At 40.8% G+C, this 14149-nt stretch overlaps 1 protein-coding gene across 5 annotated transcripts in view; it reads right to left on the bottom strand.

The window, feature by feature from the left end:
* Nucleotides 1-14149, bottom strand: part of pde10a (phosphodiesterase 10A) — a 228080-nt gene that overhangs the window by 9710 nt on the left and 204221 nt on the right. For all 5 annotated transcript variants that reach the window (XM_062058413.1, XM_062058408.1, XM_062058412.1 and 2 more), the window contains 4 exons: nucleotides 9206-9289; nucleotides 8988-9138; nucleotides 8753-8908; nucleotides 2989-3161 (listed from right to left, as the gene is read on the bottom strand). In XM_062058413.1, the coding sequence (XP_061914397.1) occupies nucleotides 2989-3161; nucleotides 8753-8908; nucleotides 8988-9138; nucleotides 9206-9289 (564 nt within the window). The remainder of the gene's footprint in view (nucleotides 1-2988; nucleotides 3162-8752; nucleotides 8909-8987; nucleotides 9139-9205; nucleotides 9290-14149) is intronic.

Raw genomic sequence — 14149 nt, 5'->3', positions numbered from 1 at the left:
CTGTAGAATTGAAGACATTATAAATATAAATAAACAATGCGCCTGTTATTTTAAGTAATATGCCAGTAATGACAAACTATGTATATTTCTTTTTTTTTTACAGTTACATTTTCTGTTTTCTTAAATTACTTTCAAATTCATGTAAAATTACAGTAATTATCTTTCATTAAATATGTAGCTTGTTATATAAAAGTCTATGTCCATACTAACAATCAAAGGTATTTTTCTGCAGAACTGTTTGCATCGTCACTTTATTAAAGGTGGTTGATCTTAACAATTCAGAAAAAATCTGTAAAATAATGGTATTTTTCTGTGGAACTGCCAGCATTGTCACTTCATTAAAGGTGTTTGATCGTAATAATTTGGAAAAACTCTGTAGAATAAAGGTATTTTTCTGCAGAACTGTTTGCATCGTCACTTTATTAAAGGTGGTTGATCTTAATAATTTAGTAAAAATCTGTAAAATTACGATATTTTTCCGCAAAACGTTTCATGAAAATTTCTGTAAATATAATGTTTTTGATCATTATTTGTTTTACAATGTTTTACTTTAATTTTATGGTTTTCGTTTGGCAGCCGTGTGCGGTGTCTGTGCTTTTAAAAGGCGGGGCCTAGTGACATGTGATGCCATCGAGGGTTTCAACGGAGCTGTGTTTTTTAGCTTTAGCAGCAAGCAGCGCACTTTGTCGGCTTTGACGCCAGCCCTATAGAATCTTTTCACCAGATTGTATTACCTCTGCTTAATGAATAGGTTAAATGTGCTTCGATGGCGGTCATATCTTCATGTCAACAAACTGTTTTTTTGGAAGTTTGTCACTTCAATCATTGGTTTGTTGTTCATTATTCTCATTGTGTACGTGTATGTTGTTGTCTGCTGTGTCACAGTGTGATCGTGCCTCTTCCTATTTGATATCAAGTTAATTTTAGTGTGGTGCTGTTTGTTGCTTTCACTAGTAGAAGGGTATTTCCTGCATTGAATTTGCTGCACTCATGACGCTGCCCTGTTTTTGACATAAAACCACATCAAAAGTAGCGTGCCATGTTACATCAAGCTATTGCTAACGGCGTTGTAACGGACCTAAAAGTAATTAATTAGATTACTCGTTACTAGTAAAAGTAACAGCGTTACTAACAGCATTATTATGAACACCGGTTATTACTTTAATTATTTCTTCTCTGCGTTGGGGTCCTACTCCGGCAAAAGCCGATCAAAACACAGTTATTATAAGTTTATACTTCTTTCTGCTCCTTTTCATTTATGATTTATTTTAATGTTGTATCAATTATTTGTATTTATTATTGAGTGAATGAAATAAAGATATCAATGGAAATATAGCGGTACAAAAAAAAAATCTATGTAAAATAGCAATTTGTTTTACAAACTAATGTTTACAAAGTATATTCTATATTTCTAAAGTGTTGAGTTTAATTTTTTATAAATGACCTTCTGTATAAGGAGTAGGTATTATTTATAATAATATTTATTATTGTGCAAATATGCTATAAACATGTTTTCTAAATATACACTACCGTTCAAAAGTTTGGGATCACCCAAACAATTTTGTGGAATAGCCTTCATTTCTAAGAACAAGAATAGACTGTCGAGTTTCAGATGAAAGTTCTCTTTTTCTGGCCATTTTGAGCATTTAATTGACCCCACAAATGTGATGCTCCAGAAACTCAAACTGCTCAAAGGAAGGTCAGTTGTGTAGCTTCTGTAACGAGCTATACTGTTTTCAGATGTGTGAACATGATTGCACAAGGGTTTTCTAATCATCAATTAGCCTTCTGAGCCAATGAGCAAACACATTGTACCATTAGAACACTGGAGTGATAGTTGCTGGAAATGGGCCTCTATACACCTATGTAGATATTGCACCAAAAACCAGACATTTGCAGCTAGAATAATCATTTACCACATTAGCAATGTATAGAGTGTATTTCTTTAAAGTTAAGACTAGTTTAAAGTTATCTTCATTGAAAAGTACAGTGGTTTTCCTTAAAAAATAAGGACATTTTAATGTGACCCCAAACTTTTGAACGGTAGTGTAGATGGAAATAAAATTAGATTAAAAGACAGTTTATTATTATAATTAGTAGTAGTATGTTTTTTAACATGTCCTGTTCGGCATGCAGTATGACTTGATCTGTAGGCAGATGCTTTATTGTGGCAGTAGGGATACATTTATTTTAAATTGTATTTAATTTCAACATCTACCATAATATACTGTATAGTATTGGCCCCAAAAAGCTGTTTTATAACTTTGCTGCATTACCATTTGTTAAGAATATTTTCTGTAATTATATCAATATGTATTTTTTTCCCACTACAAGGAAGAAAAATCCTGATAGACGTCATGAACCTTGGCAAAAATTTTATAATTTTATTTATCTCGTTTAAATCATGACTATTTATTCATAAGAACTTCATTGATTGTTTATTTAACTAGTTTGTCTTACAAATTGAGCAAGGTAAGGGACCAAACAAATGTTTAAGAAACTGCTATATAATGCAAAATGAGTAGGAATAAATAAGCTTTGCCTTTTCACACATTTTTTAATGAGAAAGTGTAAATATGTGATATACCATACCGTAACTGTTTGCATGTTTGAAATAAATTAAAACCATAACCATACTGTATGGGAACTTTCACAATGACGTCCTTCCTAAAGTGATTTTTGACGACTTAGCAGTGCTGCAAACATATGAGCAGGAAAAATTTATATGACAAACGTCTGATACTGCAGTGCATTCTGGGACTTGCAGTAGTTAATAGTTTTTGCGTTACATAGTAAAACACATTTGAAACCACATCCTGTCTACTTCTTAAGGTTAGAAGACCATACTACAACATTGTAGTATAATTATAAATGTCAACTGTATATTGTGTGTTTTTTAGGTGTGCTGAGATGAATTATTTGTTATAAAAGTTACAAATCCAATCCAAGTGTCCAAAGCACCTGTGTGCGCCCATGCTGTAGTCTCACCTGTGCGAGTGGTTGCTAAGATCCAGCACACCTGAGTTGAGAAGCTCTGACAGCTGCTGGTGGTTGTTGAAATAAAGGGCCAGGTCTGTGGCAATGATGGCCTTCCGGATGATCTCCAGCACCTGCTCGTACTCGCTGGAAGTCAGGTTGGAGAAAATATTGTGCCCTTCCAGCTATGGGAAACAAAGAGATCAATAAAAAAGCAAAAGCTCCACTTATGAGGGGTTCAGCTCAGCTACTCGACAAGCTGGTGGTCTTCCAGATGATCATTTTCTCAAAGATTCATGAAGGCACACATTTATTCACTTTCCATATGTTATTTAGTCAGCCTTGTTTGGTGACCTGCTGCATCAGCACAGTGTTGCTTACGTCAAGCTGCACCAGCCAGCAGTTTATACTGACATTTCTTTCTGCTCACATCATTGGCTTCCCATAATTATCTCTACTATGAATAATATTGTATTGTATATTCAGAATTAGTTTCTAGAATTAAAACTGTGTTTTCAATGCCAACTTTAGGCTCATTTAAAGCATTTTTAAGCTCCTACAATTGCACTAAAAACATGCCAGCATCCATATTAACGCACCCATACTCAGAATAAAATCCTTACAATATATTATGTTTTAACAGCTTTTTTTCCATGGTGGTTTTGAAAATCATGTCATAATGATAATTTTCTTCTTCTTCTAAGAAAACCTTACAGCAAAGATCTCTTACAAACTTACTTTTGCTAATCTATTCCAAGAGCTCAGACAAAGACCGAATTGTAGGAAAATCTAACATGTTTTTCCCGCAAGAAACACCCATCTATCCATCCATCTTCTTACAATTATCCGAAGTCGGGTCGCTGGGGCAGCAGCCTAAGCAGAGAAGCCCAGACTTCCCTCTCCCCAGCTACTTGGTCCAGCTCTTCCCGGGGGATCCCGAGGCGTTCCCAGGCCAGCTGGAAACATCGTGTCCTGGGTCTTTCCAGTGGTCTCCTACTGGTCGGATGCGCCCTAAACACTTACCCAGGCAGGCGTTCAGGAGGAATTCTGATCAGATTTCCAAACCACCTCGTCTGGCTCCTCTCAATGAGGAAGAGCAGCAGCTTTACTCTGAGCTCCTCCCAAATGACAGAGCTTCTCACCCTATCTCCAAGGGAGAGCCCCGCCACCCAATGAAGGAAACTCATTTTGAACGCTTTTACCTGTGATCTTGTACTTTCGGTCATAACCCAAAGCTCATGACGATAGATGAGGATAGGGACGTAAATGCCTTCTGGCTTAGCTCTTTTTTCACCACGACGGACCGATACAGGGTCCGCATCACTGCAGACGCTGCATTGATCCGCCTGTTGATCTCACGATCCACTCTTCCCTCACTTGTTAACAAGACCCGAAGGTACTTGAACTCCTCCACTTAGGGCAGGGTCTCCTCCCCAACCCGGAGATGGCACTCTAACTTTTGCCGTGCAAGAAACAGACTCGGGACTTGGAAGTGCTGATTTTAATCCCAGTCACTTCATACTCAGCTGCGAACCGATCCAGTGAGAGCTGAAGATCCTGTTTAGCAGGACCACATCATCCGCAAAAAGCAGAGAGCTAATCCTTCAGCCACCAAACCAGATCCCATCAACGCCCTGACTGCGCCTAGAAATTCTGTCCATAAAAGTTTTAAACAGAATCGGTGACAATGGGCAGCCCTGGTGGAGTCCAACCCTCACTGAAAACGGGTGCGACTTATGTGGCCCAAGCTCTGACACCTATCATACAGGGAGCGGACCGCCACAATCAGGCGGTCTGATACCCCATATTCTCTGAGCACTCTCCACAGGACTTCCCGAGGGACACGGTTGAATGCCTTCTCCAAGTCCACAAAACACATGTAGACTGGTTGGGCAAACTCCTGTGTACCCTCAAGGATCCTGCAGAGAGTAAAGTTGTTCCACAGTTCTACAACACTGCTCTATCCGGACTATCCGGCGAAACCTCCTCTCCAGTATACCTTAATAGACCTTACCTGAAGGCTGAGGAGTGTGATCCCACAATAGTTGGAACACACCCTCCGGTTCCTCTTTTTAAATAGAGGAACCAATGCCCCAGTCTGCCAATCCAAAGGCACCGCCCCCGATGTCCACGCAATGCTGCAGAGTCTTGTCAACCACGACAGCCCCACAGCATCCGGAGCCTTAAGGAACTCCTGGCGTTTCTCATCCACCAAGGAGCTTCTTAACTACCTCGGCAACCTCAGCCCCAGACATAGGAGAGCCCACCGCGGAGTACCCAGTCAATGCTTCCTCATTGGAAGACGTGTACGTGGGATTGAAGAGGTTTCCACCGATCCACAACATCCCCAGTCGACGTCAGCAGCACACCATCCTCACTATATCATCCGGAAGTCGTTTTTCATGGCTTCTCTGAACTCTTCTCATGTCCGTGATTTTGCCTCTGCAACCGCCAAAGTCACACACCGCTTGGCCTGTCGGTACCTGTCCTCTGCCACCGGAGTCCCATGAGCCAAAAAGACCCGATAAGACTGCTGCTTCAGCTTGACGGCACCTGTCACCATTGGTGTCCACCAGTGGGTTGTGGGATTACCACCACGGCAGACACCGACCACCTTGCGGTAACATGTTCAAAGTTCTCCCGGAGGTGGGAATTGAAACTCTCTGACGGGAAACTCTGCCAGACGTTTCCAGCAGGCGCTCACTATGCGTTTGGGCCTGCCATCGGAGCCGACTCACCACCAGGTGGTGATCTGTTGAAAGCTCCGGCCCTCTCTTTACTTGAGTGTCCAAAACATGACACTGCAAATCCAATTACACAATCACAAAGTCGATCATCGAACTGCGGCCGAGGGGTGTCCCGGTGCCAAGTGCACATATGGACACCCTTATGTTTGAACATGGTGTTTGTCATGGAAAATCTGTGACGAGCACAAAAGTTCAATACAAAACACCAGTCTGATAAAGACGGTGAGAAACACAATTAAATAGGTCTCCAGTTCTCACTGTTGTTGCCAACGTGAGCGTTGAAGTTCCCCAGTAGAACAAGGGAATCACCAGAGGGAGCACTCTCTTTAAGGACTCCAAAAAGGGCAGGTACTCTGAACTGCTGTTTGGTGCGCAAGCACAAACATCGGTCAGGACCCGTCCCCCTTCTGTGGGCGAACCATGTCTCAGCGTTCGGACACTTCAATCACTCATTGCATGCCGCTTAAGGCCATAGAGGGCTGGCATTTTTATGACATCACTTCTTGTACATGTTGGCCCCCCATCCTGTACACATGGGCTCATTTCGAAGAGTTTCAACCGCAAACGGCACTTCTGTTGTGTTTATTTGCACAATTGTCGGACCTTGCGCAGGTCAGAGCTGTGTCAGCATGTCTTAGAGTTCACCTTGTGTGATCAGAAACACTTTAAATGTGACCAAACTCTCACAGTCTCGCTGTATAGCTTCAGGTTGCTAAACCACCGCTTTGAACTAGTGTTTTAGCTAGTTAACTTTCGGATTGCGGCACATTCCGTTAAGATTTATTAGCGAAGGGGGCTTTGTTTTGCAGCGAGTCTTCAATTGTGATGAGATCAAAAAAGATGCCACAGAGGACCTTAATTACAGCGAAGAAAAAGGCACTAACGGAACACAAGCGGTTGAAGGATCGCCTTACACTGCTAGTTTGTGCTACCGCTAGTAGTGACTACATGAAGCCACTGCTTGTTTATCACTCCAAAACCCCCAAACTGTTCAACAATGTCACAAATATTCGCAGACTCAAGGTAAAATGATTTTCCTTTTTCGATTGTTATCGTAACAACGTGGCGGGAAAGGTTTTAGAGCACAACAACAAGACTTTTGTGTGTTAGTCTATGTTGACATTTAAGCTTGCTGTAATGTTGCTGTGTTGTTTGGATAAAAAAAAGATCGATGAGCCATTATCCCCTTGTTATGTTGGTTTGCAGTGGCGGGCCGTGCGTTTCCCACCCAGCCCTTCAGTGATGTCCGACTTCAATGATTACCTCTCAAAATACCATCATTTATGTCACCATATGACCATTGCTGGAGAAATACTATACAGAAACACATTTACGCACTAATGGGCATTGTACAAAACAATTTATTTTCCGGCGCATTTAAAAACATCAATAAACCCGCATCAGCAATTAAAACATCTTATGTGGTCCTGTCAAAATTACAATTGCAAAAAACCTATTAAACGTGAAAAAATAAAGAAATAAAATATCCGAACCCACATTTCATCGCCGAGACAGCTGAGCTAGATTCCGGGGTTGGCCGACATTGTCTCACAATATGTAGTTTCTCTTTAAATATCCTTCTTGAAAATGGCCTTGCAAATATATGTGTTGTCTTGTCTTATCATAAAAGATGCAGACGAGGTGTGTTGGCTGAATTCTTAAAGTTTACTCCACAGCGTGCTCATCGATACCATCAAGCTGCCGGCATGGGTACATTTAACAACCAAAACGAGGCTACTGCGCATGCGCTTCACTACTGTGGCATGCTGGGTAATGGAGTCCTTATGTTACGTAGCTCATAATATCACAATATATATATGCCTTAAGCCAGCGAGAAGCCCTTACTGACAACAACTCGTGATCTGATTGGCTATCACAACTGTCTGTCAAATGTTTGTCCTAGTTCACTTACAGTGCACGGACGCCCGCATTGTTGATTCTGAAGGGCTCGGCAGATTTGGTACAGCATGGCAACATAAGCTAGCTGAATTCTGATTGGATAAAAACTCTATAACCTAAAAACAACAGTGCTGGAAGGAGCATAATATGACATGAAGAGAATATGAATACTTTTCGATATTTAGGGAAAGTAAATAAATAAAAACTTATCTTTAATTATGATCATTATTTCTGGTTATGTTAGACCAGCAGAGAAGGCCTTGCTGGCCCTAACGGCACACCACTGTTGGTTTGATATATATATACAGATATACAGTGCATTCGGAAAATATTTACAGCGCTTCACTTCACTTTTTGGTTTACGAGACATGTTCAAAAACCAATTAAGTTTGTAAATCGAGGTTCCACTGTAACATCCAAAACAGGTGGTTCATATTATATTTGTCTACTGCATATTATTCCACAACATAATGAACAGCACAGGTTCAACCGTTGGAGAATATGTAATTAATGTGGAGTGTCTCCATGGGAACAGTCGGTAATAGAGGTGGGGGAAATAATCGATTTTAGATGTATCGCAATTCTGACATGGGCGATTAGTAAACATCAGTAATCGATTTATTTATTGTAATAAAGTGTCAATAATCGATTTATTTATTATAAATAAAGTAATGCAGACAGATCTCACTGAGAGATCCGACCAGCTCCTTTACAATCGGGCACTTATGTTCCAGTTTTGCACACATTTCCAATAATTTAATAAATGCAATGGGAATTAATGTTTTTTATTACAAATACACTGTTTTTAAAGGTTGCAAGTGATAAACGCTTATTTAGTGAAACAAACAGAAATGTAAAACTGCATCAATATACGTAAATTAAAGATGCATCGAAAATAGATTTTAAATCGAATCGTAATCTTAATCGAATCGTAAGGTGGCCAAAGAGTCTCACCTCTAGTTGGTATAGTACCCGCAAAAACCTCATTTAAATAGGGCGGTCTGCACCACTTTACTTGTTATCAATTGTACACTTTCGTCTTAGTAGATCACCCCCATCCCGCCCACTAATAGTACTCACAATTTTTTACCTTTGCGCACGCTATTTTTTGTGTTCCATAGTTGATCTACCTGCAGAATGGAGACAGTCTGAGAGAAGTGGTGCTGCTCCATAGTGGAGGTGGAGTATAGAGCAGCCAACGGGTGGTCGAACTTCTGCAGATACGTGTTGCTGTACCCCCGATGGTCCAGATCATGGCACAGGCATGCTATCAACAGTCCCTTCTTCTGTAAAACAAGAGAGAATTCCTACCATCACACACCGAAGACGCTCCTAATAGTTCTACTAAAAATATGAGCAGCAGACCTCTAGCTCTGTGAAGACCCCAGAGGTTTTCTGTAGGATGGCGTACATGCAGTGGGCCACAGTCACTGCATGCTTCCAGTTGTGGTAGGGCACACGCCGGTAGTTCTTGCGAACGGACATGGTGAATCGACACAGTTTCTCCAGCTCAAAGCTACACAGAGCGAGAAGGGGACATCACATGACACATGTAATGACATCTGAAGAACGCAGCACAGTACCTGGTCTTTCCACAGGAATTGTGAACCATGTAGATGAAGACTGCAGGCCAGATCTCCTCAAAGGGACTTATGTCAAAGTGGAACCTGGAAGAGACATTTTAAACGGTCTGATTGGCATGTCAATGTTTTTTTGTCATATGACCCCCTCCCCTACATAGACATTAGCCCCACCCTGGCTGGACCACAAGTGATTGCAGCCTTCGTCCAAGAAAGACAACCATAACTTCATAACATTCCACAACGAGGGTGGCCTGACAAAATCAACAAAAAAAAAAACCTGTATGTTTTTCGTACCAATGACAAAGTTATCAAAACACAGCACACAAAAAAAAGTACTGAAATTCTATGCGGGATAAGAAATTTGCATTAGAGTGTGAAGAAACAATGTTGATGGACACCAACTGCTTATTCTCCTGAGTGGACTGCACTGGACACAGTAGTGGTGTAAAACATGTAGGACAGAATGGGGTTGGTTGTCACACTTTTTACGTTAGTGTGAATTGTTCACCATCAAAACATCTTTCAATGATCATTTCTACATAGATTTGGCTTGAAATGTGTATCCCTCTAATTTTTTCACTTATTGAAACAAAAAGGTTAACTAACTATCAAAGACACTCTTTGTGACAACCAATACCTTCACAGAAACCAAAATACTGTATTGACAAGTTTACGAATACACAACTTAACGCATTTTAAAATTTTTTTAACACAAAATGAGGAATACAAGAATCACATCTGTAGGCCAGCCTGCAGTATATATATATATATATATATATATATATATATATATATATATATATATATATATATATATATATATATATATATATATATATATATATATGGACGGCGTGGCAAAGTTGGTAGAGTGGCTGTGCCAGCAATCGGAGTGTTGCTGGTTACTGGGGTTCAATTCCCACCTTCTACCTTCCTAGTCACGTCCGTTGTGTCCTTGGGCAAGACACTTCACCCTTTGCCTCTGATGGCTGCTGGTAGCGCCTTGCATGGCAGCTCCCGCCATCAGTGTGTGAATGTGTGTGTGAATGGGTAAATGTGGAAATACTGTCAAAGCGCTTTGAGTACCTTAAAGGTAGAAAAGCGCTATACAAGTATAACCCATTTATCATTTATTTATTTATATATATATATATATATATATATATATATATATATATATATATATATATATATATATATATATATATATATATATATATATATATATATATATATATATATATATATACACACACAGTACAGGCCAAAAGTTTGAACACACCTTCTCATTCAATGTGTTTTATTTATTTTCATGACTATTTACTAGCCTGACTATAACTATTGATTATAGTAGATTGTCACTGAAGGCATCAAAACTATGAATGAACACATGTGGAGTTATGTACTTAACCAAAACAAAGGTGAAATAACTGAAAACATGTTTTATATTCTAGTTCCTTCAAAATAGCCACCCTTTGCTCTGATTACTGCTTTGCACACTCTTGGCATTCTCTCGATGAGCTTCAAGAGGTAGTCACCTCAAATGGTTTTCACTTCACAGGTGTGCCTTATCAGGGTTGATTAGTGTAATTTCTTGCTTTATCAATGGGGTTGGGACCATCAGTTCTGTTGTGAATGAGAAGGTGTGTCCAAACGTTTGGCCTATACTGTATATTAAATATATATAATTATATATATGTATATACAGTATATATCTTATATATATGACTACAGGGCGCCATGTTTGGTTGCAATTCTGAAACCAGGTTAGCCTAACTCTCTCTTTACTGATTAGTGGTACACGTACCACAGTTTGAAAATCATTGCGTTAAAGTGTCACAGGTTTTTATTTTTAACTTTCCGTTTTTCAGATTCACCTCTCTATTTTTTCACTTTCATCTTGCTGGCACTGTGTTCATGTGGATTCTTGAATTGTGAATTCAACATTAATACTTACAATTTGACAATGAAAAACATAAAAAAGTCCTCTGATATCAAGTTCAGCCATCTTACTCAGAAGAAGACTATGAAGGTGATCTCTGATCTAAATTCCATTAATTGTCCATTCCACAATTTAAGAGACAGCGCTCTCTGGTTGAGGGACATAACACGTGTGAAAACCAACCTCGTTCTTCTCTACACTTTGTTGGAGAAACATTACAAGCACAAATACTCCAACAGGGTTGTGGTGCTCCACTTTTTTTTTTTAGGTTAAATGAAAAAAAGCTCTAAAAACGTGCTCCCATATGTTGTATTTGTTTAATTAAATAATCTTCATCGCATAGTTATGGGTGTAAAGGCGCTAGCCTTTTGTAAGCTTGTCTACACTTTCTACACTGAAACAGGCATGTTTTCACAAATGACAAACTTCCACTTAGAGAATGTTGTTGTTGCGTAAATAAATGGACGGTGTGGGAAGCAGATCAGAATCATATCCATATTTAAGTGTTACTTCTTTCTAAACTCCTATAGTCATATTTACATCAGCTAATGTCTCGTGTGGTACAAAGTGCTTGGATTCGAGTGTCCTTGAGTAGATAGGCAGAGCGCTGTTGAGACTGCCATAACATTCCTAAGATAAGGAGCACAGAGCAGTGCTGAGCTTGGGGGGACAGGAGGTGGAGGGAAGACCGAGCTAGACCGATCTGGACCGGGCTGGGGAACGCTGGTGTGCTGGATTGGTCTCAGTTTGTCCTCTAAGCTTGGAGAATAAACCACAAAATACCAACTGCTGCCTGTTAATTGAATATAAACATCAGTTTATTGCCATAAAAAGAATCTGGGAGAGACTAGCAATTTGAATTCCCCATTGGAGGAATGCTGGTCGACGCAACAATTTGGGGGCTTCGTCCGAGATGGCACGCTGTTGATTGATGACTTCTTGCAATCTTCTGGACAGACTCAAATGGCCAATCAAGGTGAGCAGAGCCTTTTTATATAAAATCTGCTTTAGGAGTCTGTCCTGAAGTCTGTAAGTCAAACACTGTTTTGTAATCCCAGGCACAGATTGGTGATTTTGATAGATTGATTGCATTTTTGCCGAGCCTGCCATTGCATTAAAATTGTAAATAAGTGGTCAACTCACGCCATTGTGTCTCGATTACCGTGACGGGCAGTTTCATTGACGAGTGAACTAATAGTTGGGTGTGGCTCACCCTGGGTAGTTGGTCGCCGCCTAAAAGAGTAACGGGTTAAAGGCCCTCGTATGATATGGAGGTTAGAGGCCTGCATATTGTACGATATATTTAACGGGGTTAAAGGCCGCCGTATGGGTTGGGGTTTAAAGGCCTTCAGGGGTTCGAGGCCCCTGAATAAAAATGGACACAATGGCCTTGGAGTGTGACAAACAGAAATGTGATGGCAGCGGGGGAGGAATGTGATGAATCATTACTGTTGAACGCTTGAATGGACGGTTGTCGACAATGGAATTAGCAGGTAGAGTTTAAAAAGAAAAAAAAGAAAGAAAAAAAGAGAACGTTCCTTGAAAGGGTTAAGAGGGAGTTTACAATACTCGAAAAGTCGTGAACTCAAACGTCTGGTAAAATAAAATAAAAAAAAATAAAAAAAGTAACTGGAAGTTTTATGGTAAAGTGAAACACAGAGAGTGTGCTGCTGAGTGTGAGTGTGTGTGAGCGGGAGTGCTTACGCGTGCTCCTGTGTGTGTGTGCTGCTGAGTGTGAGTGTGTGTGAGCGGGAGTGCTTACGCGTGCTCGTGTGTGTGTGTTTGCTGCTGAGTGTGAGTGTGTGTGTGCGGGAGTGCTTACGCGTGCTCGTGTGTGTGTGTGTGCGGGAGTGCTTACGCGTGCTCGTGTGTGTGTGTGCTGCTGAGTGTGTGTGTGTGCGCTGGTGAAAATGGAACACTCGGAGAGAATTTAAGAGTTTGGCGTATGATAAAAGTAAACGGGGATTACGTGGAAAAACGAAATGCAGCAAAAGAAACGATGATTAATGACAGAATGAACTGATTGGTTTTTTGTCTGCCGCGCATGCGCAAGACAATTCAAACGACCCGCCCAGACTTTGACTAGGACACCGCCCCTACTCCAGTGACAAGAGAAGGAGGTATTAACACGCCCCCTCTAAGATTAATCCTGCCTCCGAAAATTAACCCCTTGTACACGTCTGACCATTTTCTCCGGCAGACATTTTTGACACATGACATTAACACTTTGGACATACTACAATATAAGTCTCTTGCCGATGCATACATGCAAGCCATTGTTGACCTTGCTTTCCCACCTGTACCTCCGGGAGGGAACCTTTGGCCAAACACTTTGGACAAAGTTAACCCTGATATACACGGTGCCAAAAACAATATATGGCAGGACATTTTATTCATCCCATGCAAAATAGGGCTAATGACAGAGCAACAAGGAAACGACTACTTAAATTACAGATCGCTGAAGATAAAAGGTTAAAAGAACCAAAAGGTCAAAGATCAGCTAGGGTATATTCAGCAGTGGGTGACCTTGCTTTTGAGTTCCAACAGGTGGAGGAAAGAATCCTCAACAGACGTGCGGTTGGACTCGGGTGGTGGACAACACGATGCTTCAAAGCCGGTCTGGGGTAGACACTGTTTCGGCTGTGACCAGCCTGGTCACTGGAGTTGTGACTGTCCGAACATTTCCGAACAGGAAAGGTTCCGTCGTGCCAACAAACGAACACGAAGGCGTGTAAGAGGACGCCCACATCAGGAGCCGCAGCAGGAAGTACCGACAGGACCCCTGCTGGACATGAGTGTCAACGGACAATTTTATCAGCCACCCATTCGATTCTGAATGCAGAGGTACCAAAAAAACTGTGTGCTTCCTCTTTAAAGGTCGAAGGCTTCGCTGGGGTCACAAGAAGGTTACCTGTCACCAAACCACTTCCGGTTCAGATTGCTGGACCTCCTTTACAGACTGTACCCTGACATTCAAATTGCAAAGAAGGAACATTCCTGGT

This window comes from Entelurus aequoreus, linkage group LG09 (genome assembly GCF_033978785.1).
Source record: "Entelurus aequoreus isolate RoL-2023_Sb linkage group LG09, RoL_Eaeq_v1.1, whole genome shotgun sequence".
Lineage (NCBI taxonomy): Eukaryota > Metazoa > Chordata > Actinopteri > Syngnathiformes > Syngnathidae > Entelurus > Entelurus aequoreus.
This window is presented reverse-complemented; position numbering and strand designations above follow the sequence as displayed.